The sequence below is a fragment of the Equus przewalskii genome, chromosome 28 (genome assembly GCF_037783145.1).
Source record: "Equus przewalskii isolate Varuska chromosome 28, EquPr2, whole genome shotgun sequence".
NCBI lineage: Eukaryota > Metazoa > Chordata > Mammalia > Perissodactyla > Equidae > Equus > Equus przewalskii.
The window spans coordinates 8,569,894-8,596,894 of NC_091858.1; the positions used below are offsets into that span (position 1 = coordinate 8,569,894).

The following is a 27,001-nucleotide window of genomic DNA, read 5'->3' on the forward strand; positions in this document are numbered from 1 at the left end:
GAACAAGGGGCCGCACATTTTCATTTTGCATTTAATACCACAAATCATGTACCCAGTCCCGCTGCCACAAACCTAGGTGGTATCTTTCTGTAAACTGGACACATGTGAGCACAAGACTTGAAAACAGCACCTGTGTGCCAAGAAAAACCAGCCCCTTTTCGCAGGTTGTTGCAACCATGTTCCAGGCTGCATGTCCTGACTGGTAGAGTATAGGCTGCATTTCAACACTCATTCTCTTCCTTGGCTGGGTATTCTTCCATAGGGCTCAACTTCATCTAGAGGCTTTGGACTCACATATCCTTCAGTAATGTTCATATAAATTAATTTCAGTTTAAAGGAAAGGATTGACCTTTGGTAGAGCAGAATATTTTCTCTTGACTTTGCCCACATTCTTCCAATGGGGAGGGAAAGGAGGATTTCAAGCTTTTGTGTAATTCTACCAAGTGCTGATGATGTGTCTTAACATACTTTCCATAACCTGTGAATAAATTCTATGTTCTGAAAAGGGAAGAAGGGAACAGTGCAGGTAGAGTTGTCAGGCTTGGCCTCTTTCAGAGCCATATATTGCACATCACAGAGTTGTATGGTTGTAACAATTCACCTACTTCTAATTCACTTTTGACCTCTTCTTTATTGTAGTAAAGATTATTAGTAGTAGTGTACAAGTCATGGAGAACAAAGATGATCCTTATAATAATATCCTTGTGAGCTATGGATTGGCTAATAAGCCAGATGCCATGCTAGCCCTGTGGCACAATTATGACACATAGGTAACAAACGCTTCTTCATGAAACCATATCTGGCATTGATAGGGGTATTTTCAAACCAAACAAACATGTATAATACAAAGGTGATATATAAGGCTCTGTACTAGACTCAGAGGTCAAGACAATGAGGGTAATGCATTTGGATCTTAAAGCAGGTTACACTCTAACAAGGGAAATAAAACCACAAACCACTTCAAAATAACTATGATTCTGGGAAAATTATAAATAAGTAGCATGGGAGACATATGAAATAAATGCTATGAGCACTCAGAAGTGGATAGATTTTATCAATTTTGAAGCTGAACATGCTAAAGGGTATCTTTTTCAGTGGCTCAGTTGGTATGTCAGGCTGCTGAGGTCAATTGGTATTAAGGCATGTGCTAAACTAGGTTTCATAAAAAAGACAGATTGCAAGATGGACCTTGGATGTAGGAATTAGGTGGGAAGAGGTAGGAGTGCAAGATGGGGCTGAGAATATGCTCCAGGAAGGAGAATGAACATGAGCACATCAAGGAGGGAGAGAGCGAGTCCCATGTCCCATAATCTGAGTTGTGCTAACTCAACTGGAGCTCAGCACACTAGTAGGGATGCAATGGAAAGAAGGGTTGAAACGTAGGTTAAGGCTGAGTTTGAACATCAAGCACATGTGCCTATATTTATTTATTTTTATATTTAATTTTGCCATCAAGAGGGGTCCATTGATAGATTTTATCAGGTGAAATTATTTCTCAAAGCCATGAAGCTGAGATTCATAATTGAGGTTTTAATACAATGTCTTTCTTCTATAGTTTTAAAAAAAGATACCAATTACCCCCAAAAATGCAAATAAAAATAATGCTTCTTTTACTATGTACCTATAAAATTAGGTAGAAAGTGTCATAGCTTTTAAATGAGATTCTCCTTTAAGCTCTTCACTCATTCTTGGCACAATTCCACGGATATTTTAGGAATGTCTTAAACAAGCAGCATATTTGAATTATATTCAGGATGTATCCTATTTTATAGATCGTTTTTTAAAAAAAATCAACAAAACAATGGTTTCCTACTGTGTTTTATTGCAAGTGGCCAAGTTGCTATGTGACTATACGAGGCAAATGTTTCCCAGATTAAGAAGAAGGAGAAAAATGGGAAAAGATAGCAATGGCTAAGCAGCCAAATGTTCACCCATGAAAATAAACAACTACGAATAATTGAATATTCCTAGTTTTGACAACCATCCAGCAGCAGAAGTAACAGATGCCACAGTGGCCCAACCACCTCCAGCTTGATTGAATCAGACAAACGAGAGAAGGCCTGTGGGAGTTGCTCCCTAGAGACGGACTTCTGCCAGTTTGGTGGGTTGGCTTTATTTATTTATTTTTACCTTTAGAAAATTACTTTTGAAATGGGCCTCAGCTATTTCTAGCCCCAAGCAGTTGGATGGGCAGCCAACAACATCTCTCTGACACAGTGTGGAGTCATTAAAGAAAACACAATAGTTTAAGATGACAGGCACTTTGGCTCTTAAAACAAAGCTCGTACTGTTTTTTGGCCACTAAGGCAGCAATGTGTAAGACTTTATATTTATATATATAAAAACATATATTAAAAATATATACATATATATAAATACATACATAAATATATGCAATAACTTGACCACGAGGAGGAACGCAATTTACTCAGAAACAGCAGAGGAAATCACCACTTTCCTCAAGGAAACACTCAAATGCACATGAACTTTTCTTTTTATGATGGTTCTCAAACTCCCATCTAATAGAAAGGCATCAACACGGCTTAGTAGCAAGAGCCCTCAGAGGATGAAATGATTTAAGATCTGGTTCCATGTCTGCCATCTGCTGGGTGACTTTTGGTTAAGTCACCTGACCTTTTTGAACACTGCTTTTTCAGCATTAAACGATGAAGGTGGATGAAGCGATTAATCAACATTTCTTACATAGTGCTTCATAAAGGTTTTCTAGGGTCTTGCCACTCAAATTATAATCCACTGACCAACTGGGAATTCTTAGAAATAAAGAATCTCAGACTGTGGACTGGACTTACTGAATTATTTTGATTGAATCAACTGCATTTTAATAAGACCCCAGTTTATTTGCATGCATGTTAAAGCTTGAGAAACATTGTTTCTGGGCAAGACATTCCAGAATTACCTGACCGTACAGTCACCTGGATAACTCCATACAAACACAGCTTCTCTGGTCATTTCCCTAGAGTTTGATCTACCAGGCCTCAGATGGAAGACAGGAATCTGCATATTTAACTGGAACCCCAGGTAGGTCCATTTCAATGAAAATATGAGTTACATAAGTAAATAAAATAATTGTGTTTATATTGTTTCTCTTTCAAACCAAATGATCTCTAAGTGATATCACACCAGTGAGCTTCCTGGTATTTTTGCAGAGATTAGCTAACATGATCATGTCAAGACACTCCAGTCAACACATCCCTCAGCTGAATGCCCCAGTGCCATGCAGATATTGCCTGTTGCACTTCTGAAATTGTTAAATGCTTAATGGGTCATTGGTTAAATGTAGGAAGCATAAGGAGCTCTGATGTTGAACTACAATAATTTAATAAATAATATAAAAATGATACAAATTTTGCAAAGTCGCCTTAAGACAATTGTCATCAGATTCATAAGCTAGATTCATCTATCAAAATCCTTATTTAGCCCATTAACGTGTCTTTAATACTTCAAAAACTAATCTTAATAAGAAGAAACCTAGTGACAATTATATCCAATTTAGCATTTCATTTATTGGGAATAAAGACTGTCCTCATATGCAATGTGTTATTTGCTGGGAAGTGCTTGCAAATAGCAGCCAGAAATCTCTTATTTCAACAAAACATGAAAGTTATCAAAAAAAAAAAAGTGTGCATTTTTTCCTACAAGCAAATCAAAAGAATTCCAAGCAAGGTCCTAAAGGCAGTTTTTTCCCTCCACTTTTGATGCCATTAAACATAGTTAAATTTCAATTTACATTTTAATGTACACTGGTCCCCAAGTCAAATGCAATATTTAATGAAAAATCATGTCTTGACTTGCATAAATAGTTTTAAATAAATTAAAGAATCTGTCACTTGCTACACAGGAAGAAATTAAAAATATGTTGCAAATATTAGAACTACATTAATTGCATAACATAGATTTTAATGATATTCTAGGGGTTTTTTAAACTTAAAAGTCACATCATATTCATATGAGCATAACACATACAAGAATTACACAATGACTTTTTAATCCCGGAAGAGATTTGCGAGATTATTACCACAAAAGTTTTTCATGACTCTAGAAAGCTGGGAGGGGATGGAAAAGTGTTTTTCATTTGTAACATTTTTTGATCTTCTCATGCTTGTGAGAGTTGGATACCTAGGACTGGCCTAGAAAGGATCCTTAGAGTCCATATAGCCATATCTACACAAAAATTACTAAGGGACTATAATTTTAATTCAGTTCAATTAGTTTCAGTAAGTATTAACCCACCTACTGGTCAATGATGCTACGGAGGATCAAATATGTCACAAAATAATGGCTAATGATTGATAGGCGCTAACTCCATGCCGGGTTCAGTTTTAAGCACTTTATAGTTATCATCATTACAGTTATGTGTCGCTTAATGACGGTGTATGTCCTGAGAAATGCATGGCTAGGTGATTTTGTCGTGCGAACATCAGAATGTTCTTACAGGAACCTAGATGGCATAGCCTACTACACACGTAGGCTATATGGTATTAATCTTATGAGACCACAGTCATATGTGCATTCTTGGCCAAAAAGTTGTTGTGTGGTGCATGATTATACCCATAACTCTTGCAATATTTCTATGAAGTAGGCACCCCTTTATCATTGAAGACATTAAGACACAGATTGATGAATAAATTGCCCACCATCACAAAACTCAGTAGTGGAGCTGGAACTGGAACCAACAGGACTCTAGTGTCTGGGTTCTTAACCACCAGGGTACACGGGTGTGAAACTGGAAACTGCAGGAGTAAAGGCACATGCCAGAGAAGCAAGGGTGATACGCAGAATAGCAAAGTGCTCAGAAAGATGAATATAGTGTACATGATCAAAGGTGATGGGAAATTAACAAAGGAGAGTTTGAGCCATTCTTTGCCAAACTTAGTAAGCAGGAGGAAACCCCCAGAGGTTTCCAGCAGGCACGTGGCAATCAGGAATTAAGTGAGCAAGGATGGAGGTGGGAGTGACTGGAGGTGGACAGATTAATGAGGTGCTGTTTACAGCCATTCAAACAATAGGTCATGTGGGCCTCAGAGAAGTAGAGGAAGAAGAAAAGTGACATTGAGAAGAAGGAAATTGAGGGAACCCATGTTGAAACCCCCGCTGCTGTTTGTCTCTCCGTTCTTTGGACAGAGCTAGGAGCATAATCTCCTTCAGCCTGACTAGGGTCCTGACTAGTTAGGGTCAAATACCCAGGCTAGTCTGGCTGAAGCTATGTGGGAAGCACAGAGCTGGATACGTCAAGGGAGAAGAAAATCAAACACGTTTCCTCTCTCAACTGACCTGCTCCTTTAAAGTCATAAAGTATTTGCTGGCTGAAATTAACTACCTAAATAACTACAGGAAAAATGTTTCCCATGGCTCTTATACCAAGGGCACGGCTTACGAGATGTTCTCTTCTCCTTGGCTTATTAGGGTCCAGTCAACATCCAAGAAAGGGCCTCCCAAATCGCCAGGATAGTGAAGGTGAAATGCATATTTTGAGGGGAAGATTCCATTTCCCCAGAAACATAAATGTCTCTGCAAATAGTAATTCACTCCTATTCTTAATCCCGAAACCATCGACATCTGCTGTGAAGAATTCCTCGAGTCCTCAAATAAATCCCCCTCGTCCTGTATTCTTTATGGCACTCTGAAAAGGCAGCTTTTGAATAAAACAACAACAACCATCTCTGCCCTCCATCTCTCAGTTTCTTTCGGGGATGGTGGGCTTTTATACTCCTGGACACACAAAGGAGGTTTTATGGGAACCCATTGGGGTGGGGGGATGCGGGTGAGTGGGATGAAGACATTTTAGAGGAGGAGAAAGGAAGTTTGTGTATTTCTAAACATGTGTGAGATGATAAAAACATTGATGCTAAAATATGATAAAGAAATCTTGGACTCTCCTGCAAAGTAATCTCCTTTTCTCCTCTTTTTTTTTTAGTTCTACTTGACTCAAGCTCAGCTTTAAAACCTATTTCCATGTTTTAAGATTCAGAGAAAAGAGGTTTAACAGCAGGCTATAAAAATCCCTTAATCTTTATTGTCTTATTTTTTGCAGATTTGCTGGAAAGTACGGTAAACAGTCATTGCTCAACTTTTTCCCTCAATGCCCCTTGAACTTTGTCACTAATGATGAACAGCAGAATCCATTTGCGTGCGTTTCCTTCTCTCAGGCACCATCCTTCCTGGCATTGTTGAGACACCTGCGCTCTGACAATCTAGGTAGAATCTCTTAGCCAAAATGATTGGCTGATTGTACTCGAGAGGAAATTATCAAAGATTTAACATATAATTTTAAAAGAGTAAATTTCGTAGAGGTAGAGACAGTCCTGATGATTTCTTGCTGTCCTCTAATCTAGATTCTGCAGAAGCATCTGGCATCAGAGCCCCTCTTCAGCTCTATGTAAGTCTAGCCCGTGTTCTACAGGACAACAAGGTCACCCGGGGTGTACTCACAGGCTATGCGCACAGAAGCCTTCCGGCTCTTGGAGGTCCCCAGATGACTCCATGCCACACACTGGCACCAATAGTCCTCTGGGCCATGGAAGTCCTCCACCTGCTGCCTGGTGACGTTGATAAACACCTCCCGGACCTTCAAGCCTGATGGGAAGATAGAGAAAATCCACTGAGGCCGTTGTATTTCTCAAACAGAAACTTAAGGCTGGCCAAACCTTTCCTTGTTAATTAAACAATTCTGGTTTTAATCAAGGCGAGGTTTTAATTACTTTGACAATAATATATTACTGCTAATTAAATTCCAACAGCTGAGTAGGCTGGAAGGAAGGAGTATAAAGTATCACCGACCAATGGGGCTCCAATACAACATAGTGGTTTTCACCATAGCTTGATGTAGTGCTTGTTCTTAGTCTTTCTCAGCATAAACTCTACTACGAGGAGGGTAGTACCAAACTAACCACTGGGGTTCTAGAAGCTAAAGAGGCCTCAACATACCCATCCCAGAGATGTAGTTCCAGGTGGTTCTAAATGACCCTACTCCCAGGAATGGCAGTGAGAGGGGTCCTTCTAGCAGCAAGCCTTAAAAGAAAGAGGGGACAGCAAGCATGTGCATGAGGGGTGAACAGGCTGGGAATCCAAGAAGAGCCAACGCCTGGGCTTCAAAGGCCCCAGACAGCAAATGAGAGGTAGACCAATGGAATTAAGGTAGTCTCCAAGCCCTGAGAGGAGAACACAGGAAGGCCCCTGTAGCAATGGCCTGCGGAGGTACAGAAAAGAGAGGCTTCTGTAGAAAGAGGGGCCAAGGCCACCTCTCCAAAATTGCTAAAACGAAGACCTTGATCTTTTAATGTTTTATTATTATTATTATTACTTTGCATTCTCCTTCTAATAGAAAATTTGCTTGGTGCTTCTTACTGGGGAGTGTGAGTTTCTTCCAAACCTTTGACCAAGGACTGTCAGCCTTTCTTTCTTTCTTTGGGAAGGATAGTCACATTGCATAGAGTGCCAGGGATGAAAGGGCACACTCCTCATGAGCCATATCAGTTGAATCACCCCAAGCAAGGGAGCAGCGTTTAAAGCCAGCATACTCTCTCCATTCAGCAGACACTTGCTGAGGTTGTGTCTGGCTCTGGGATCGGCAGCATGGGAGAAAAAGAGGTGATACTCCTTGAATTCTGCTTGATTGCCTGGCATCAGCCTTTAACGCTATTCTCTCACTACATTTCCACCATGCACTGATGCGGTAGATGCTATGGTACCCCCACTTTGCAGACGAGACAACTATGACTTGGAGAGACTGAGTCGTTGTCCACACTAACACAGTCTGTAAATGAGAGATCCAGGGTTTAAACCTAGATCTGTCTTATACCGAAACCAGCACTATGCGCAAGTCCCTCTCAAAAATTCAATTATGTCCCCATATTTTGGGTGTTTATACTTAATTATGGAAATAATACTACCACATGGAAACTTCAAAGAAAAATTAAGTGCATAACTATGCTTTTTCATTTAAGTACAAAAGGAATTCAGGGGACAGAATCATCGGTATAATCTAGATGAGGCAGGGACTCTGGGTGGAGGAGGTGGAACGTGATTATATCCTGGGTGGTGGTAGGATTTAAAGAACAAGAGTGGAGGTGTAGGATTAGTCAGACTGGGGAAACAGTCCCTTCTACCTAGTCCATAACATGTTATTTATAGTGTATGATGAGACATAGTTTTATGGCCAAACAAATCATCATGTACAATTTGTTACACTTTCTAAATTTGTAGGAGGTACTACATATAGAAAATCATCTTGATGACAGTTGATAATTCACATTGCCCCTGTTTGTGCAATGTGCAGAAGTACACCTTCTCCCCTGTCAGAGTTCTGAAAGCCATTTCTTACATCGAATAGGAAAGAAGCCTAAGAGGTGTTTTTATTGTTACTGTTGCTGCTTTGTTTTTCTTTCACTTAAACAAAAGAAGTGGGAGTGGGAGGACAATGGTAAGAAGGTGGAGTTGGCAGATGAAGAGGGAAACTATCACAGAAAGGGAGAATAAAGTAAAATTAAAAAAAAAAAAAAAGGTTTACTAGGACATGAAGCAGACTGGAGCACAGTGCCCATCCTGGGATTAGAAAGTGAGGCTGAATAAATGAAGAGGGCTATAGATAAGACGGTTGGTTTTCTATTTTTCTCTTTGATTAGAAGCAAATGGTGGATGATAGACTTTGGATAGTGAAAAGGAGAAGACACCACATCAGTCCATCCAGGTGGGGGATGGAGTCACATAGGCCAGAGATCCCGTCACAGGAGACCTATTGAGATAGAATACGTCCACCATGTGGGAATCAGGGTCTCATCAAAGAAGCATTTGATAAGCTTGAAATATCAGAAATGTGTTCAAGCTAATGGGGAACAATTCTATTTTTTCACTTTCTCCATCTTATAAGAATATCGAAGCTATCAGCTTCCTCTAGGTTGGAAATGAAGATAAACACCATCTCAAGATGGTTCAGAATTATCATGTTTATAAAGCAGAGAGTTTCCACATCCAAACCTCGACATATGCTATGATTTAATCTAGGCACTATAGTGTTCTAAGGGTAGCTGGGATACTTTTTTATGAGGTATGGTAAGACACACAGACTTAGAAATGACCATAATGAAGGAAGAAGTTTACACTCCCAAATCCCTAGAAACGGCAGGCACCACACACCACGTAGGGCCACACCAAGAAGCACCAGGATTGGGGAGGAGGCAGGAGGGGCAGGGGAAAATGTCGTGGATAAGAGTCATTATTGTGGTTTCCATAGGTACGAACAGGAGAGGCAGAGTAAGCAGGTTTAGAATGGACTAGCTTGAATAGTTTCAGTGGGCTCTGGGACATAATAGCTGTCCCATGTTGTCTGGTCCCCAGTCCTGGCATAAGGGCAGTGGAATTTTGGCCCCGATTATAAGAGCTCTACAAAAGAAGAGGTTGGGGGTATGGGCTCTGGATTGGTTGGTTTGCATTTGAAAGGTAGGTTCACAGGCAAGTTATTTGCTATCTCTAGGAATTAGCCAGCCCTCTGCAGGGCAGTCCCTCCAGGGTCTGCAAAACCCCAAGATGTCAGAGCATCAAATACAGAAACTAGAAAACATAACTATTACACATGGTCAGACAGTGTACATTTGTTTGGGAAAGTACACACACTAGACCATGGACCCACACTACAAATGTCCAACTGATCTCACCCCGTTGTCATCAGGACATTTGCCAGCCCCTCATTCAGACTGACCACAGTTGAGAGGAAAATGTTGAAGTCACGATTTCAACATTAGGATGGCTCAGTTACAGGTCCTTTGCAGGGTCTCCCCACGGGATTGGAGAAGCAAAACGAATATAAACCAACTATTTCCAAAGTGTATTTTCCCTTCTGGAAAAATCAGGATGGCAGGCTACTTTATAAGCCCACAGTGATATCACCATCCCCTAAAGTGACATTTTCTCTGGGGACTAGGGCTTCTTCTTCTAATGTGATGTCTTGAGTCCTGTCAAACCATCCCCTCCAGGAGAACCTTTGGAAAATCATGAATATTTTGTATCTATTATACCCTTCTCTACCATAACAAACAATAATTCTATTAAATAAGAGAAAATTTTAAAAAATAGTATATTCTCTTTCAAATATTCACTATGGCTCTGTCTAGTGATATACATAACATAAATACACATATATTCTATATCCTATATGTGTGTATATATATGCACATATTTTCTATATATATTCTATATATATATGTACACACACATATACAAATGTCTGATATATATGTGTGTGTGTGTGTATAAAATACATATATATCCACACATCAGAAACACCCATGGAAACCAGCTGTATTTAAAGAAACCTCCATCCCCAGTATCCCACTGAAGTTCATTCAATAGTGTTACAGAAATAGCCATCTACTTCTACATCTCAAGAGATATCAGCTAACTTGTTCATAGGAAATGCTACAGGGAAACAAAAGTCTCAGGCAAATCGACGATGGCATCTCATAAATAAGAGTAGCGTTGTACCTGATAACTTGTGCAACTCTAATAAGTATGGAAAAGTCCAACCCTTTAATTTATTGTGCAAATTATAACCATCAGCCTTTGTTATGGAGCAGAGTCTTACAGAATATAAAAATATGACTATGGGACTGATATGCTAATAAGCTTTCTACACTGTTGGATGGTTTAGTTGTAGGTAGACTAATGTTGGCAGCAAATGAATAATTGCTCTGCGTGTACTAAACATAACAGAACAGCACAGAACTTCATCATTTGTCAGCTTTATTTGTTTAAATGAGAAAAACGCTGACAGTAGTTATTGCTGTAATCCCCTTATTTATCAGATAGAAAACACTAGTTACTCTTAGCAGGTCTAATCACGCTGGGAGACTAAAAGTTCGAGAATTTTCAAACTAATTGAAGGTATATGCTTCACTGTTCAAAGAAGAGAAATATAGAAGGCAGGAGAAAAGAAATAGAGTAAAAGAACAGAAATCATTTATTTCTGGTCAACTTTTAATAAAAGGGCTCTATTCTTAGTCCTAACCTGTTCTGTAGACAAGAAGGAATTCTGGAATAGTATTTAACATTCAGCACCATGCCAACGGCAGCCCAGTGCCTACTAACAGTTGCCCCTTACTGCTCATTATCACACTTCCACCAAGTCCATCAGTAGCATCCTGCTGTGGCTATTACTGCCAACCAGTTCTCAGATACACCTGGTGATGAGCACTCGGGAAGGAATTTGACACAGTGCTCCAATGTTTATCACCCCTCACAGCTTTATGTTCTTCAGTCGTTTGGATGTTTTCTTCCTGTAGTGGGATGCTTGACTTACTTAACTAAACAGCTAAATTCAACAAGGAAGCTGAGAATCCTTCTTCCTCTAAGATGTTTTCCATGTCCCAAAACACACAGAAGCAGTAAGAGAGTAGGAAACTAGGTTTTGGTGAATTGTTTTCTCATCCTGGTCTCTGTGGCCATTTCCCTGGCCCATTTTAGCCCAGTGTCTCACATATTCCATGCCTGTTTTTCCACATTCAATGTTTTATGATTGGGGATTAACCAAAAGAATGATGATATAGCTTTCCACAGACAAAGCTCCAAAGAACGACTTCAATACAACTTCATGAGAAGCATAAGGCCTTGCTCAACTCTCTGGAAGAGAAAAACAATCAAACTCCCCATGAAAAGCAACTGTCTCCTACTTAAGAGCCTTCTGTACTGGACCATCATCTCTCCATAGGTATCTCAGTCCCTCTGATGCCTGGGTTTGGCTCTGAGAAAGTCCCTCCTTACCCTACTGTCCCTGGGAAGAGAGAAAAGAACCCATTCAGCTGGAAGGAGTGAGTCCACCACTTACAGAGGAAATGTTTTTCACTTGTCTCTTACCAGTCCAGGGCTGGAGCCTAGAAAATATGCCTGAACAATGAAAAGCTTCACCATATTTTGAATAACATATTGTTATAATCATTATTGATTAATTATTATAGCATCTGTAGGGCCCTTTGCTTTTATTAATGCCATCATATGCATTATCTTATTTCATCTTAACACCATGTTACTATTATTTCTATTTTTATTTTGCTGTAGGTCTCATACCATAGAAAATAGATCAAAGATGTCATACAGTTTGCAGAGTACATTATTTGAAAAAAATTTTAGTGAGTGCCTCATATGTGTCTGTCACTGTTCCAGGTGCTGAGGATACTGTGACAAAGTAGATGGTTAAGATTCCTGGTCTCAAGGAGCTTCCATGATAGAGGGGGACACATTTCAATCAACTCCAACAATGCAGTGTGACAAATGCTATGACAGGAGAAGTACTAACTGCTCCAAGATCACACAAGAGGACTTCTAACCTCTCCATAGCATCAGCAAAAGCTTCTAGGGTGGGTGCCATTCTACCTAGGACTTGAAAGTTGTCCTCACCCAATTTAGCTTGGTGGCTAGGGCAAGGCTCTGATAAGGACCCATAAGTCAGACACCTATTTGAAGTTTCAAAACTCTGAACTATAGGGAGGCATTTTCGTGGAACTGTGTCTCCATTCCTTGAGGGAGCTTAGATGTCTTCAGGGCAACATGCTACTGAAAATAGTAAATTAAATGTAGATAATTAAAAGGTAGAACCGTATTTCATTTTACTGGCAGATGCTTAATTAGGGCTAAATGTCTTTTGCCACTTCATCCTAGAAACAAGATTAAAATGTATTTTGATAAAAAAAAAAAAGTCATCCTTTGAATGTGCACAATGCCTAATGAATACTCTTTCATTTCCCCTAGATAACAACCACTCCATGTATTCCTCAGAAGCACCACAAGTTCAGTCTTAAGTACAGAAACTAAGACTACACCCCAGCTCTCCAGTTTCTTCCACACCAGAGATTAGAATTAATCAGCACAGAGGTGTCTGGCAGAGGAAACGAAATTAACCTGATAGTGTTGTCTGATAACAGAGAGAGGGAAAACTTCAAGAGGGAGAAGCGGACATGGTAGGGTCATTTAGAGGACAGCATCCCATTGATGACTCACTCAGACATCATACTCACAACTTTGTGGGAAACACAGTCATGATTTCCAACCTTGCTGCACCAATCACTGACTTTCTCTTCCTGCAGTCACTAAAACTACCTCCCGTTAGCAGATCTTGTCCTGAAATCAGGACATGTATCGGACAACTTGTGCTACCACTGGCTCTGAGAATAGGATAAAGACTACAAATAAACTGAATGAGTGCATCACAGGCAAGTAAAATGTTAGTCCATGAAAGAATTATTTACCTCTTAATAATATTAGCTCTTTTATCTTTTTGGAATTGTAGAAGTTCATAATTTTCTATTTGTTTTTTGAGGCATCACCAGCCACTTGCCCCACTGAAAAAAAAATTAGCAATTCTATATTTATCATTTTGAAAGCTAACTTTGATTGAGTACTTGCTATACACCAGGCCCTGAGCTAAGCATGTTGTGTGAATTAGGCTCTGTAACCTCAGAACAGCCCTATGTGGTAGGTATAATTATTCCTGTTACTTTACACATGGGCAAACTGAGGGGACAGGAAGCCAAGGAACATATCTACCTGAAAGAGTCTGTAAGTGTGAAGCCAGATTTCAAACACACCACCACCTGACACTAACGCCCATGCTCTTAACCACTAGACTCTCTTCAGGTTATTTCAGATCCTTAGAATTCCCACTTCAAATAAAGAAACACACTTCTGATTGTTATATGAACAGAGGAGACTGAAAAAGTTCAAAGACATTGTTCAAGAATTTAGGGGTTAGAATAAATCTCTGGTTTATATCAGCAACTTTTGTTACTAAATTACATAAAATGGTTAATTGCTTTCTATCTCTGCTAAGGATGGAATGAGAGTAAAATGGTCTCCAACTTTTTGTAGGGCAGGTTAAATTAGACACAAGAGACAAGGCCTTCATACTCTGTCACAAGTTTATGGGAGGAATTCAAAATATTTTCCTGAAAACCTTTGAAGAATATGTGATTCCTCTCTGAGAAGCGGAGTGATGAACAAAATGAAATCTGGGGGATGGGGTGGGGGAATGTTTCTATAAAAGTGAGTTTTAAACCCACAAACTGTCAATGGAACACTGGGGAGATTGATTATTTCTGTGTTATGTGGTCTAAAATATATGCTTCCCAAATGTACCTTGGTGATTTGTGAATCATTCAAAGGAACTTCAAATTAATGGTTTTCGGGAAGATACTATATTCAAATCCCCATCACCAGCACAGTAAAGTTCTTAGATATAAACTTTAAAGATTTAATACATTTTTATTTCTACTCTTCTCCCTTTTCTCAACACAATCCATTAACCTTTTATCCCCAGACAGAGACTCCAGTTGTTTAAAAAGGAAATCACATACAATGAAATCTCTGAAATGATATTCTTTAAGAAGAAAAATATTAGTTTACCGGAGTTGAGACTTTTCCCATAACACACTAGAATATGCATTATTTCACTCATTAGAGTTCTATATCTCCAAGGCAGAATAAGATAAGAGCCATGGAGCATTGTTAAGGGAACTCCTGTTTTTATTAAACAATAAAGAAGTGGTTTAGCTTATTGACAACTCAATCTTCCCACAGGCTACATTATCCTGATTGCCAAGGATAGGTTTTGCTGGTGTTTGTTGCTTCCAGTACGTGTGTGTGTCTATTTGTTATATTAAAGCTCTCAATTTTTGTGTTACTGAACACTCCACTCATTCTGAGGGACATGATCCTGGGGTGGGATTACCTTTCAAGTCCAGATGTCAAAAGAGGAAAACCACAAGGAAGAAGAGTTCCCATATTTCCAAATGAAATGAGGCAGAACAAATGAAAAAGCATCCCTTGGCTTGCACAGAGAACTGAAAGTGTACATTTCTAAGAGGTATAGCCATGTCTGTGCAAACACAGTAACTCATGTCAAATAAATTGTGCTTTTTGAAGGAAAGAACTCTAGCTCTGGGTTTTCCAAGCTAAATTGCATGAAAACACACAATCCTTTTTCTTCTTATTTGAACTGTTAGATGACGGGGCCAAATTATCAGAAAGACCAAAGGCAGTCTGCAGCCTTTAACAACTGAAAGGACTTATCGCTTCCAATTTGGAAATACAAAAGATCCTGTGTCTACCCCAAACACTCCCAGGTCCTATGCATTTCCCATTAGTTCTGTGAAGAAAGAAAACCTGTAAGTAAAAAGAATATCAAAATTCTCTGGGGTTTTAGAAATGAAGATTATGATGGCCAAAGAAATATAGGCAGCTATTTCCAACTTCTTAAAAGGACATAGACAATTCTCTACCTCTGGTCAAATGCGGTCCCACTGCCCTTGACTTCTCGGCGTCATTCACTCCTACTGGACTGTCAGGAATTATTTTACAGACCCAATCAAAAGCCATTAAGTCTGTAAAGGGAGTCAAGACCTGTGCTCAAGCTGGGCATGGAAGAACCCAAGGGAAGCAATGCATCTATTTTTCAGTACCTGAGACCATTTTGTTTCCAACATTAATTGCGCATATGTGTTGGTTTGGGGTATAATATCTCCACTCATCTTGCTCCAGTTTCCACTATTTCACTATTAATACAGACCTTAGGAAACATAATTGCAGTGTATTGTAGACAGTAATTTTCATTAACTACACAGAAGAAAACTGTTTAAGGAGAGACATTTCTTGCCTATTGATTCAATCAAAATGACTTGGAAGAAAAGGTTGTGCTTATTAAATTCTTTTCAAAAAGGTAGTTGTTAAAATTTAAATTCTTTCTCAATAGGCTTTTTTAAAAGTGGTATATAATCTCTTCAGATTTTGTCATTTATGAATTTTTGTTCTTCCCAGTTCCTTAGAAATTTGTGACTTTTATTGGTCTTTGTTTTTTTTAAAGAAGTGGAGAGGGGAGGCCCTTACATGGAGGCAGAGAATGTAATCATCACTGTTATCTGCCAGGCATGGAGTTGCCTAGCAATACTAGGAGAATTAAAAGGGGAAGCGACAGCAAAACAGAATGTTGTAAAATTACCAGAGGGTGAAGTGTTAAACTGGCTTGCAATACTTATCAAGAGGTCTTTAAATGAGAACGGATATAGGATTTTCTAGCAGTGGTATAAAAAATAGCTCATCATTCTCAATGCTCTTCCTATCTTTCATTTGGAGCAGTTTACCCAATGGAATTCTGCTATTTTGAGTTCATTACTGGGCAAAATCTAGGACAGAAACATCTGAGGATAAAACACATCGCCCCTCTGAGCCACTGGTATTTGAGTCCTTTCCAGTTGGACTAATTGAGTTCAGGGTACATAAACTTTTTGTACGCTACCATTATTTTATGGGCTTTTGCTCATATGATAATGTTGTTCCCTTGTTGCCCTCTCTCAAATTTCAGAGTCTTCCTTGGAAGTTTTCACACCAAGATAAGTGAGATGGCTACTGTTTGTGACAACCTCTCCCAACCTAGGTCTATCCACAATCTCAACTTTGGGAGTACAGGAGCGGAAACTTCCCTGATATCAAGATCCTATTTGTCGTCTTCTTTTGCCTTGATTGTGCCAAATCCTTCTTTCAAAAATGAAACTATAGCTGAAATCCTGGAAATGTGTCTCTATCTTTGGTTGTTGTAAACTTTTGTTTAACAGTGCCATAAATACAAAATAGAGTGAGAGACTGGCTTTTACAGAGGTGGCAGAAATGGTCAGGAATAAGAAATTTCAATGGAATAACTATAGGATTATATACTTGAGAAATTGAAACACTAAATAAGCTTATGATGGAAAATGATAAGCCATGTGCTGAAACCCATCTTCTTATCAGTAGGGGGATTTGTCAATATTTTGAGTGCTAAGGAGAGCATAGGAATCTGTGCGTAAAAGTGCCTTGTAGTATCGAGGAACGACACGCAAAGCGGAAATCAGGAGATCTGGGTTCTAGAAATAGCTATGCCATGAACTATTTGTATCTCTTGGAACATAAGATTTTTAACGTGTAGAATAGGGCTGTTAGGGTATCACCAAGGTCCCTTCCACTTCTCACATTTAGATTCCAGAATTCTAAGCATGTTTTTGGTCTAAAGAACAACATCTCCAAAACAGGTACATTTATATTTTTCTTCCTGATACTAGTTCCAAACTGGAATGAATAGGGAATTGTGATAAGGTTTAGTTGTTTTTCTACCTTTTGAAGTTACGCATTTATATTGCAATCTCAAATTACTTCAGAACTGTGTAATGTTTAGCACTGTTTTTATGTATGTTTTGTTCTTTTTCTATTTCTTTATTGATTTATGGGCAAACACAGCAGCACCTGATGATATTTTTGAAATAATTTTCTGCTTTTGTTTTGGAACACAGCGTACTCTGCTGACTTCTTTGTTGGCTGCCGATGTTCCTCTTCCTGACTCCTAGGAGCTATGTTTCTAGATCCACTTCCTTTTCATAGTACGCACTCTCTCTTGACCACTCCTCCACCCCCACGGTTTCATTCTTATTGATGATTACCAAATTTACTTTGCTATCTCTGAACTCTACCAAGTTCCAGATCTGCATCTCTTCATTATATCCCGTAAGTATTTCAAATTCAGCTTATCCACACAATCATCTCAGAACTTTCTCGTTGCTAACACAATTATTTACATTAATTGCATTACTATTCTGCTTCTGAGAGACATTTATTACTCCACCTTCTTCATTCATTCAATCAGCTATTGAGTCTAGCTTGCTAAAGTGCTCTCAGACAAGATATCAAATTCTTATTTCTGTGGTCTCTGCTCTGGAAGCAGACCTTACCTTCTCTGAAGTGAATTATGCAAGTCTCCTAACCTCCCCATTCTTGTTTCTCCTTACCGTTCCAAGTACTGGTGCCAGATTCATTCTCTGAAGCAAAGCTCCAGCCATTGTATTCCCATTTGTCAAGATAACCAATACTCACTACTAGCAAAACATCCATAAAATTAAGTAAAGAATACCTCACTCTGGTATTTGAGGCCTTTCATGCCGTAGATTGAACTAAGTTTTCCAGTTATGAGCTGCTATTCTCCTACACCAATTTTATATTTCGACCAAACCAAACTTCTTGCTGAACACATACTATGCTTTCCTTCAATTGCTAATGTTGACCTTCAGACCACTGACACGCCCCTCTCTCCTATACAATGTAGCATCAATTATGCCTATTTGAATGAACATATTCATTAATGTCCTTTTCAAATGCTATTGCTTCCACACCTTTCCTGATATTCCTAGTTAGAGGAAATCTTTCTCTTTTCTTTTAATTCTCCATAGCACCATCTACTTCTCTTCACACACTGATTGTAACTTCATTTGCACTGCACTTATGGGTGTATCGGTTTTATAACTATCAGTAGGTGTAAAGCCCTAGAGATCAGTGTTTGCATCTTTCCCTTCTTTGAATACTCTGAAGGCCTACCCTGGTGTATTGTGTAGCATTGGTATACAGTTAATAAATTAAGCAAACTTGCAACTTCCTAATTATACTCAGGCTTTTTGACACTCAAAATCTGATATCCAGTGACTGAGTCAGGACTAATAAAATCAATTATCCAGGGTGAGAACAGATTGGGTTCAAGATTAGGCTAAATTTTCAGGTAATCTAAGGAGCTGAAGTTCAAAAGTGTACACTGTTTCTGTTATACACTAAAATTTAAAAAGTTACGCATTTCAAAAGTTTTGAGTCACACGATCTTGCTTTGATATCGAGCACAAGCTCACGGTTTACTTAATCTCTTTGAGCCTCAGTTTCCTTATCTACAAGGAGGTAATTCTAACATTATTTACCCCAGAGGGCTATTGTAAAATGATCTGTCAAGTGTTTAGAAAAGGCCCAGTATACTGTAAGCGCTCAATAAGCATTAGCTCCTATGATCATTATTCTCATCATCACCATTTATTAGCCAAATTAGCCAAACTAATAAAGTAAAGATGGTCTTGAAATTCTTTCACACTGGAGATCCCATTCAAATTTCGGAATCTGTTTTGGGCTCTGTCCTTACACAGTAATTAAAAAAACTTAAAGAATACTCAGAAACCACCAATTGTGAAGTATAAAGTACACAAGAATAATATCTAGAAGGAAAGATTAGAGAAACTGAAATTATGGTGCTTAAAAAGGCATTTGGTAGAAGATTTATTTGTCTTCAAAAATATTTACAATTCAGAAAATGAAAACAGTGGCAGCCTGGTCCTGGTTTGCTTTCCAGTGAGAATATTGACTTCCATACAAAATTAGCTGTTAAAGTTACATAGAAGAGGAAAACAAAAATGTCCCTACACCATACTGGAACAGACTAGCAAGGGAGCCATGGAGTCATTTAGAGATAACGATTGCATCTTATATTCCTGGAATGATGTTAATATGACCTCATTCAAATAAGGCAAAGGTAGGTGGTTTACACAGTTCTTCCCAGCCATATAATAATGTGAGGATTTGAGGAGCTACCATGGATTCTTCTGATTGCTTCACATTCTTACCTGAACTCTCATCCAGACTCTCCTCAGAGACATGCTCATTTTGATGGACCCACTCGCCATTGCATTTGAAGAATATCTGCATGGCTGGCCTTGCTTTGCACCTCAGTGCAATGGGGTTGCTCTTGATGATATAAGCATCATCTGGCTCCTCTATGAAATGAGGCAATGTTCCAGGAGCTGATGGGATGGATTCAGGGAGGGCTTCGCCATTGTCAGTTCCTGCGAAATTGAAGAGGACATTAGAAAACAGCCTACATTGGCAGCACATACATCAAGATGCAAAGCACAACCCACACCAGCTCTAAAAATTTGTACTATAAAACTGTGCATCAGAGTAATACATCATACTTGTAAAGCCTGTGTAGATGAATTATCTTCTAGAGGCAGAGCTAGCACAATATGGTACCTTAGCTGGACTTACCTTCTAGTGTTACTGGACAAGTGAAAATAGTGAATCGGAGACTCTCTCAAACTAGTTTTGAATCTGCATGTCTTTGCTGAAAGAACTGAAATAAATATCTGTGGGGTGAAAAGTTGAATCTTAAGATTCAGTCTGATGAGTGGTTACCTCAAAGTGTTCAATAAGGGCTCCAAGCTTCCTTGAAACTTTGAAAATAGTGATGGGAATAGATTTTGTTCTCCAATAAAGGAGTGTGAAGAACAATGATCTTAGTGAAAGACGCTCAGTCATAAGACATGTCCAAAAGATTCCAAACTGTCTGCTTTCTTCACGTACAAAAGTCTGGAGATTGTGTGGTATTCTGCCTAAGACGGGATTTTCCCCCAAAACTCACCAACTTACTAAAAACAACAAACCTTCTAAAAAGAATGTGCATTTATTTTGCTTGCCTCTGGTCACCATTCTCTACCCCAGCACTCCTCCCCCATATACTACGAATCTCACTTTCCAGACGAACTAAGACAAATCACTAAAATAGTTATGAACTTTTAGTTTAGGACCTATAATTATATTTGCTTAAAGGGAAGAACTGGGTACAAATCTACCCTAAATTTTGAGAGAAATGAGCAGAGAAAAGCAATATAAGAAGGGAAAAGCAGGAGCCAAGACATTCCTTCATTGCTTCTTCACTACATTTAGCAAGGAGTTAAGTCCCAGGAAGCTACCATTAAGTTAAGGGAAGAAAGACGTGACTGCTGAGCGGTGTGGAGATGACCAAACAGAATGATATCTTCTGCCTTCCAAAGGCCACTCCAGAGAAAGAACAAGGAAAGCAAGGATTTCAATACCAACATCAACTATGCCCTGGAAAGACACATACATCAAGATGCAAAGCACAATCCACACCAGCTCTAAGAATCTGTGCAAACTGATCTTTAGGACTAAGCTGGGGAAAGGGAACTAGTGAAACCACTGGAAGAATAATCCAGTTCATCACGAGGGAGCCTAGGAGACAAGGCGCATCCTCTGACCTAACATGGCCTTCTGTACGCTCTCTGTAAATCTGAACCAACAGAGCCTCTTACTATCCACATTCAAGTCAACAATCTCAATCAGTAAGCACTGTCAAATGCAAACATAATTCACAATATTAGGAGTAATATTAGGAGTCACAAAAAAGATGTGACTGCCTATAATTGTATTTTTCTGTAAGGAAGAAAATAAAAGACACTGAGTTATAAAAAAAGACTCCTTGCCATTGGGAACACACAAGCATTTTCCATACCACTGCAATGAATTATACATAAACAATGGTTTGATCCTTCAAACTATTTTTTTCCGTTAAATACATCAACCTAAGGGGGAAAATGCCTCCCATAATAAAGAGTTTAAGATACCGTAAGCTTTAAAATGCATTTGTAATAGAAAAGCTAATTCACGTGTAAGTAACTGGAAGAACCAAAAAATCATCATAAAGCAAACACTATAAATAGTAAGAGATTAAATAATTTTATGTCATAAAAGTACAATAAAGTCACTCAGAAAATAAAGTGTGTATATATCACATGGAATACGAAAGGTTTCAGGATAGAATCTGAGAGGTTTTTTTAGTGTTTTAAATTATATTTACAAGGGACTTCATAAAATATATCACATATTAATTCATTTTGTTACTGACTGCCCATGCCAATTTCCATCTTCAATAAATACCAAGTCCCCTCAGGCTTTTGTAAACCCATGCATTAGAGGAAATGACAAAGGTGTTAAAAGATTTTATATGGGCATCAAACAGCTCACACTCCCAACAGGGGCTTGATTTCTGTCCAAAGTAATTCATTGTTACACAAAAGGGTCACCTGATAAAGAATATATCCCAAACCCTATGGTGGTAGCCTGAGTGAACAGCCACAGGCATACATTTTGAGTGATGCATTTTTGCTTAACTGGTAACAATGCATGACTGTGTGAAGGAAATCCTGAAATGGGGAAGGAGGGGTGGGCATCATAAATAACAATCTGTAAGTAAATAGTGAGGCCACATTCATCCAGCATAAATAAAACAACAAACGAAGGCACTAGATCGAAAGATAAATCAAGTTTTAACCATCCAATTCACAAAACACAGAGAGATCTGAAAGCAATTAGGTTATCCTCCTGCTATTTTAATAAATGCCCTTTAGATAAAGTAACAAGTTCAGCTTCCATGTGAAACACAGAGCAGGAGAGTGGAATGGAAAAGGCTGCGGATAAGTGACCTGGCTATCTCAACGACCTCCATTAAGAAATCAATCAATTTTAATGTTCAGAGGATTAAAAAAAAAAGGCAGAACGCAACATTATATCCTAACTAATACTGAAGCCACATCAAAGTCCTGTGTGTATAGGAAAAAGGCCAAGATCCATGAAAACAAAAATCAAATTAAAAAATCAATTTATTAGGGTGGCTAGGGGAAGGTGAGAGATCATAGGTATATATTTGTATATGTATTACCATTTATTTGCATCCTTCCAAGACTAAATTCACTTATTTAATTAAAGAAATTTCTTTAATTAAGTGAAAGCAAAAGAATGATACATTTTCTTTTCTTTTTTCTTTTTGCTTCGTATAGTGAAATATTGGGAGTGGCATTTACCTAACATGATCTCAATCCCCTGTCCCTCCCTCGAGTTCCTCTCTGGGCTCAGGCTGGAATTCCTGGTGCAGCAATGCCCTAGCCTTCAGATGCCTTCTTTGTGGCAAGAAGGCTAGATTTCCCCAGCAGGCTGCCCTTGAGGAAGACACTCCTTCCTTACTCCACAAGGCTGGGGTCATCTTCCTCCCTCTCACCTCATGGATGCCTATCATACTCAACCTTGCCTAGAGGCTCAGAACTGAATTGTTGAGGAAATTCTCAGGTGATACATCAAGAAAAAGACAAGGGAAGGGAAGAAAGAAAGGAGCTGAAGTGGGAACTTCTAAGGGGCTAAGAAGTTGTTGGCAGATCCTGTTGTTTGGAGAGGGGTGGGGATGGTCTTTGGTCACTTACTTTAATAAATGCTTTTATGGAAGGCTGTATGAATACTTCTGGGCTTTGAGGGAAATTTGCCTGTAATCTCAATATATTTGCCACCACGTTAACATTCAGAGAAAAGTTCTAAATCTGATGTGACAAATGCTGGCAACTGTCTGACCCAGTCAACTGCCTTCTCCCAAACCACTTTTACAGGAAAGCCTGGAAAGGTCAGGGACTCAGTTTACTTCTTTACAGGTAGGAATAGTCATGTTACATTGATCTAGCAAATGAGTCACAAACAGAAGTTTAAGAAAGCTTTTATTTTCCTGATAAAAGGAATAGATGTGGTTAGTACTGTCCTTTCTCTCATTTTTTCCTGCCTTAACTGGGGAAAATCATGAGAAAAAGTCAAAGAAGGGAACAGAGGTACCAGCTCTGACAACACTGAGATAGGCTAGACTAACACCAGGAGGTATCTGCCTCTAGAGAATTTGGTGGTTGTTTTTTTTTAAATCTTTGATTATTTAACCTACTGATAGTCAGATTTTCTGTTGTTTTCGCAGGAAACACTCCTCATTGATACAACTAGATCTTCCTTCTTACACAAAGCCAGAGCTCCAAGCTTCACTTAATCAAATCCCAATGCTTTGAGGGTTAAAGAAAGAATTTTGGCAGGCTTAAAAATGTGGAAACTGTATAAGCAGAAAGTGAAAGTAAGAACTATCATTTACTGAATGATTACAGGTTATGGTAATAAACCTTCTACATGGATTAGGTCATTTAAGCTTTACAGCAATGCTCTGAGGTGGGTATTGTAAGTATCCCATTTTGCATTTGAGGAAATGATTTGGTTATGTGTCTTGTCTAAGGTCACATGGCTGCTTAATGGGGACTCAGAATTGGAACATAGGTCTTTGACCCCAACCACCACACAATTCCATTTCAGGTCAGATGAACGGACCCTTAGAAATCTGATAGTGTAATTTAGTGAGTGTCTGCCTCATAGCAATAGCATACAGTTCATAAAACCAAAAGAAGATGATATAAAATGATACATTATCTGTGTGGCACCTCACCACTGACAGTAAGGATGATACTCATCTTAAAGATGATTCAGTTACCCGTCTGCTGGATTTTGAGTCCAGGTCAGGATGGGTGTGTTATGGACATATCCCAGAAAGGTCTTGAGAAAATAAATATTTTTGAGAGAACAGCACAGCAAGCACAGTAGTGCCCCTTCAGCTGCATTTTCACTTTCCGCGGATTCAGTTAACCTAGGTCAACTGTGGTCTGAAAATATTAAATGGAAAATTCCAGAAATAAACAGTTCATAAGATTTAAACTGTGCACCATTCTGAGCAGCATGATGAAATCTCTCGCCATCCTGATGAGTCCCTCCTGGGATGTGAACCCTCCCTTTGTCCATAGTATCCGCACTGTATATGCGCTACCCACACGTTCGTCACTTAGCAGTCCTCTTGGTTATCACATGACTGTGACGCCATTACAGTGTTTGGTTCAGATAACCCTATTTTACTTAATAACGGCCTGAAACTCAAGAGTAGTGATGCTGGCCATTTGGACATGCCAAAGAGAAGCCTTAAAGTGCTCCCTTTAAGTGAAAGATAAAAGTTCCCAACTTAATAAGGAAAGAAAAAAAAATACGCTGAGGTTGCTAAGATCTATGGCAACTTTTATTACAGTATACTGTTATAATGAAATTTTATTAATATTGTTAATCTCTTGCTGTGCCATTAAACTTTATCATAGGTATGTATGTATAAAAAAAAAGCCATAGTATATATAGGGTATTGTGCTCTCCTAGGTTTCAGGCACCCACTGGCAGTCTTGGAATGTACCCCTGGGAGATAAAGGCAGACTACCATACTCAACTAATTATATTCAACTTACTAGGCATCCTCACTAAAGTCGGAAACAGACAAAGAAATCAAAGAATTCGTGCTGTCTGAGAATAAAATAACGAGAAGGATTTTCCAATGTTTCATTTGGAAAGAGTTTCATGTTCTTTTAAGCAGGAATATTTAACTATTAAAACTCCAATTAAAATACAAGGAGCATAACAGGAGATAGCGAACCTTAGCAAGAGAAAGAGAGGAGGACTAGGCCATTGTCATTCTATTTATCCATATAAAACTGCCAAATATTTGGCTGTTTGATGTGTTAAATCTGTTATGGGCACACTGGAGGCAAGTCATCCCAAATTGGGATTCGTAAAACCCTGGACTATCAGTGAAGAACGCGGGCATTCCGTGGGTTTAGAGTAAAAGTGAAGTGAAGCTTCAACAGATGTTGAGAAATTCTAAATTATTGTCATACTTTTTTCCTGAGAGTACCTTGAAATAAACGTCATTTTTTTCTTCTATTTCTAAAGTATGCTTGTCTTTTCACTGGTACAAAACATTCATATTTATTCCAAAATCGTACCAATGATCCTGCCATAAAGCAAAAACTAAATTTGGTAAAATCAAAGAACTTTAGAATCAAATAACCTGACTTGAAGTCTGAGTTAATTCTGTGATCTTGGGTGAGTAATTTAATTCTGAGGCTCCATTTTTATCATCTATAAAAATGGGTGATTAAAATTCATTAATCATGTTAATATATGTGAAAAATATAGTAAATGATTAAATGTTACACAAATATATCCAGCATCATTGCCTGGATAAAGAATAGCAAACAAAAAAAAAAGAAAGAGAGAGAGAATTGTAATTATGATCTCTATGATTTCCATTCCCAAACTTATTATCTTAACATTTATATTTCATCTTTGTGATTACTACTATTATTTTCATCTCAGAGCCCTTATGATATGAACTGTTGTTTCTAACATCTCTTTACTATTTATTACGTATATATATGTTAGTCTCTGAAAACACGCTGTGAAACATTTATTTATTCAATTAACATGTAATGAATGGTTACACCATGCACCAGGCATGTGGTTGTCTTGCAAAGCACTGTGATAATACACATGGATTTCCCATTGGCCAGATTTCAAAACTACTGGCTTGAATAGGCAAGCAGAACATAGGAGATTTCATAGTATTCCAGAGCCCCTCTCACTGCAAAAATTTAAATGAAGCAAGGCAGCCTAGAAATATTTCTTTAAATTCCACTCAATGTCTGCGAACATATTGGTTCATGGCAATATGCAAGTCAGAGCAGAAAGCCATACCAGGGAAACTAAGTTACATAATCTAAGACAATACACTAGAACTGGGATCTCTGCTTTTGTTTATGTAAATGTGACTTGTCTCCATATGGTTACTTAATTAGATAGGGAATGCATTGTACCCATTTAATGCAGAACAACAGCCGGAATTTTACATACCAAATATTTAATGCAATTTATGAAACACAGACTCCTTCCCTAGGCCTCAATAAAAGTTTTCTTTTTTTAAACTCAGAAACTACTCTGCCTTCTTCCCAACCTCTAATAAAAATGGAAACGTTTTAGATCACTGCATTTGCATAGTTTACCTCACCTGTGTAGATCTTATATATTGTCAGTTTAAAATATTATTCTATTGAGCAGATCTTAAATTCTGCAGAGTGGAAGATAGTAAACAACACTTACAACACAATCAAAGCTATCTGAAGAGCCATTCTTAGTTCCTGAAACAAGAAACTTCAGATTTCAGTAGAGTTTACAAAAACACATTCATTATTCCCCCAATTATCACAAATTACCTTAATATATTCAATCATTTTTTAAACCATCATATACCCACTATACGTAAACTGTATACCTACTAAGGCAGACAATGTTCTAGGTACTGGGAATTTAAAGATAACGAAGATATAACTAATTTCCTTAAGGAGCACACAGACTGAAATTAGCAACAAATAGTAACTAGATGACAATGACAAGCAAGGTAACGGTACCTTGGAAGTATATACAAAGTGTCACAGGAGCACAGAGGAAGGTTTGTGGCAGACATCACAGGGATTACATTTCAGCAGAGTTTGGATATATGAGTGGAATATGTGAACAAATGGGAGAAGGCATTCCCAGGGAGGCCAAGGCATGGGCAGAGATACAGAGGTGAGAGGGAAATAAGGCTGAAATGTCATGTGCCATGAGTGCAGGGAATGGAAGGTGAAAAGTTAGGTAGAGCTAAATCTCATCT

At 38.5% G+C, this 27,001-nt stretch overlaps 1 protein-coding gene across 9 annotated transcripts in view; it reads right to left on the reverse strand.

Moving 5' to 3' along the window:
- UNC5D (unc-5 netrin receptor D) overlaps positions 1 to 27,001 on the reverse strand; it is a 492,857-nt gene that overhangs the window by 195,577 nt on the left and 270,279 nt on the right. For all 9 annotated transcript variants that reach the window (XM_070599133.1, XM_070599132.1, XM_070599131.1 and 6 more), the window contains exons 2-3: positions 19,458 to 19,676; positions 6,451 to 6,594 (exon numbers count right to left, since the gene is read on the reverse strand). In XM_070599133.1, coding sequence (XP_070455234.1) covers positions 6,451 to 6,594; positions 19,458 to 19,676 — 363 coding nt within the window. The remainder of the gene's footprint in view (positions 1 to 6,450; positions 6,595 to 19,457; positions 19,677 to 27,001) is intronic.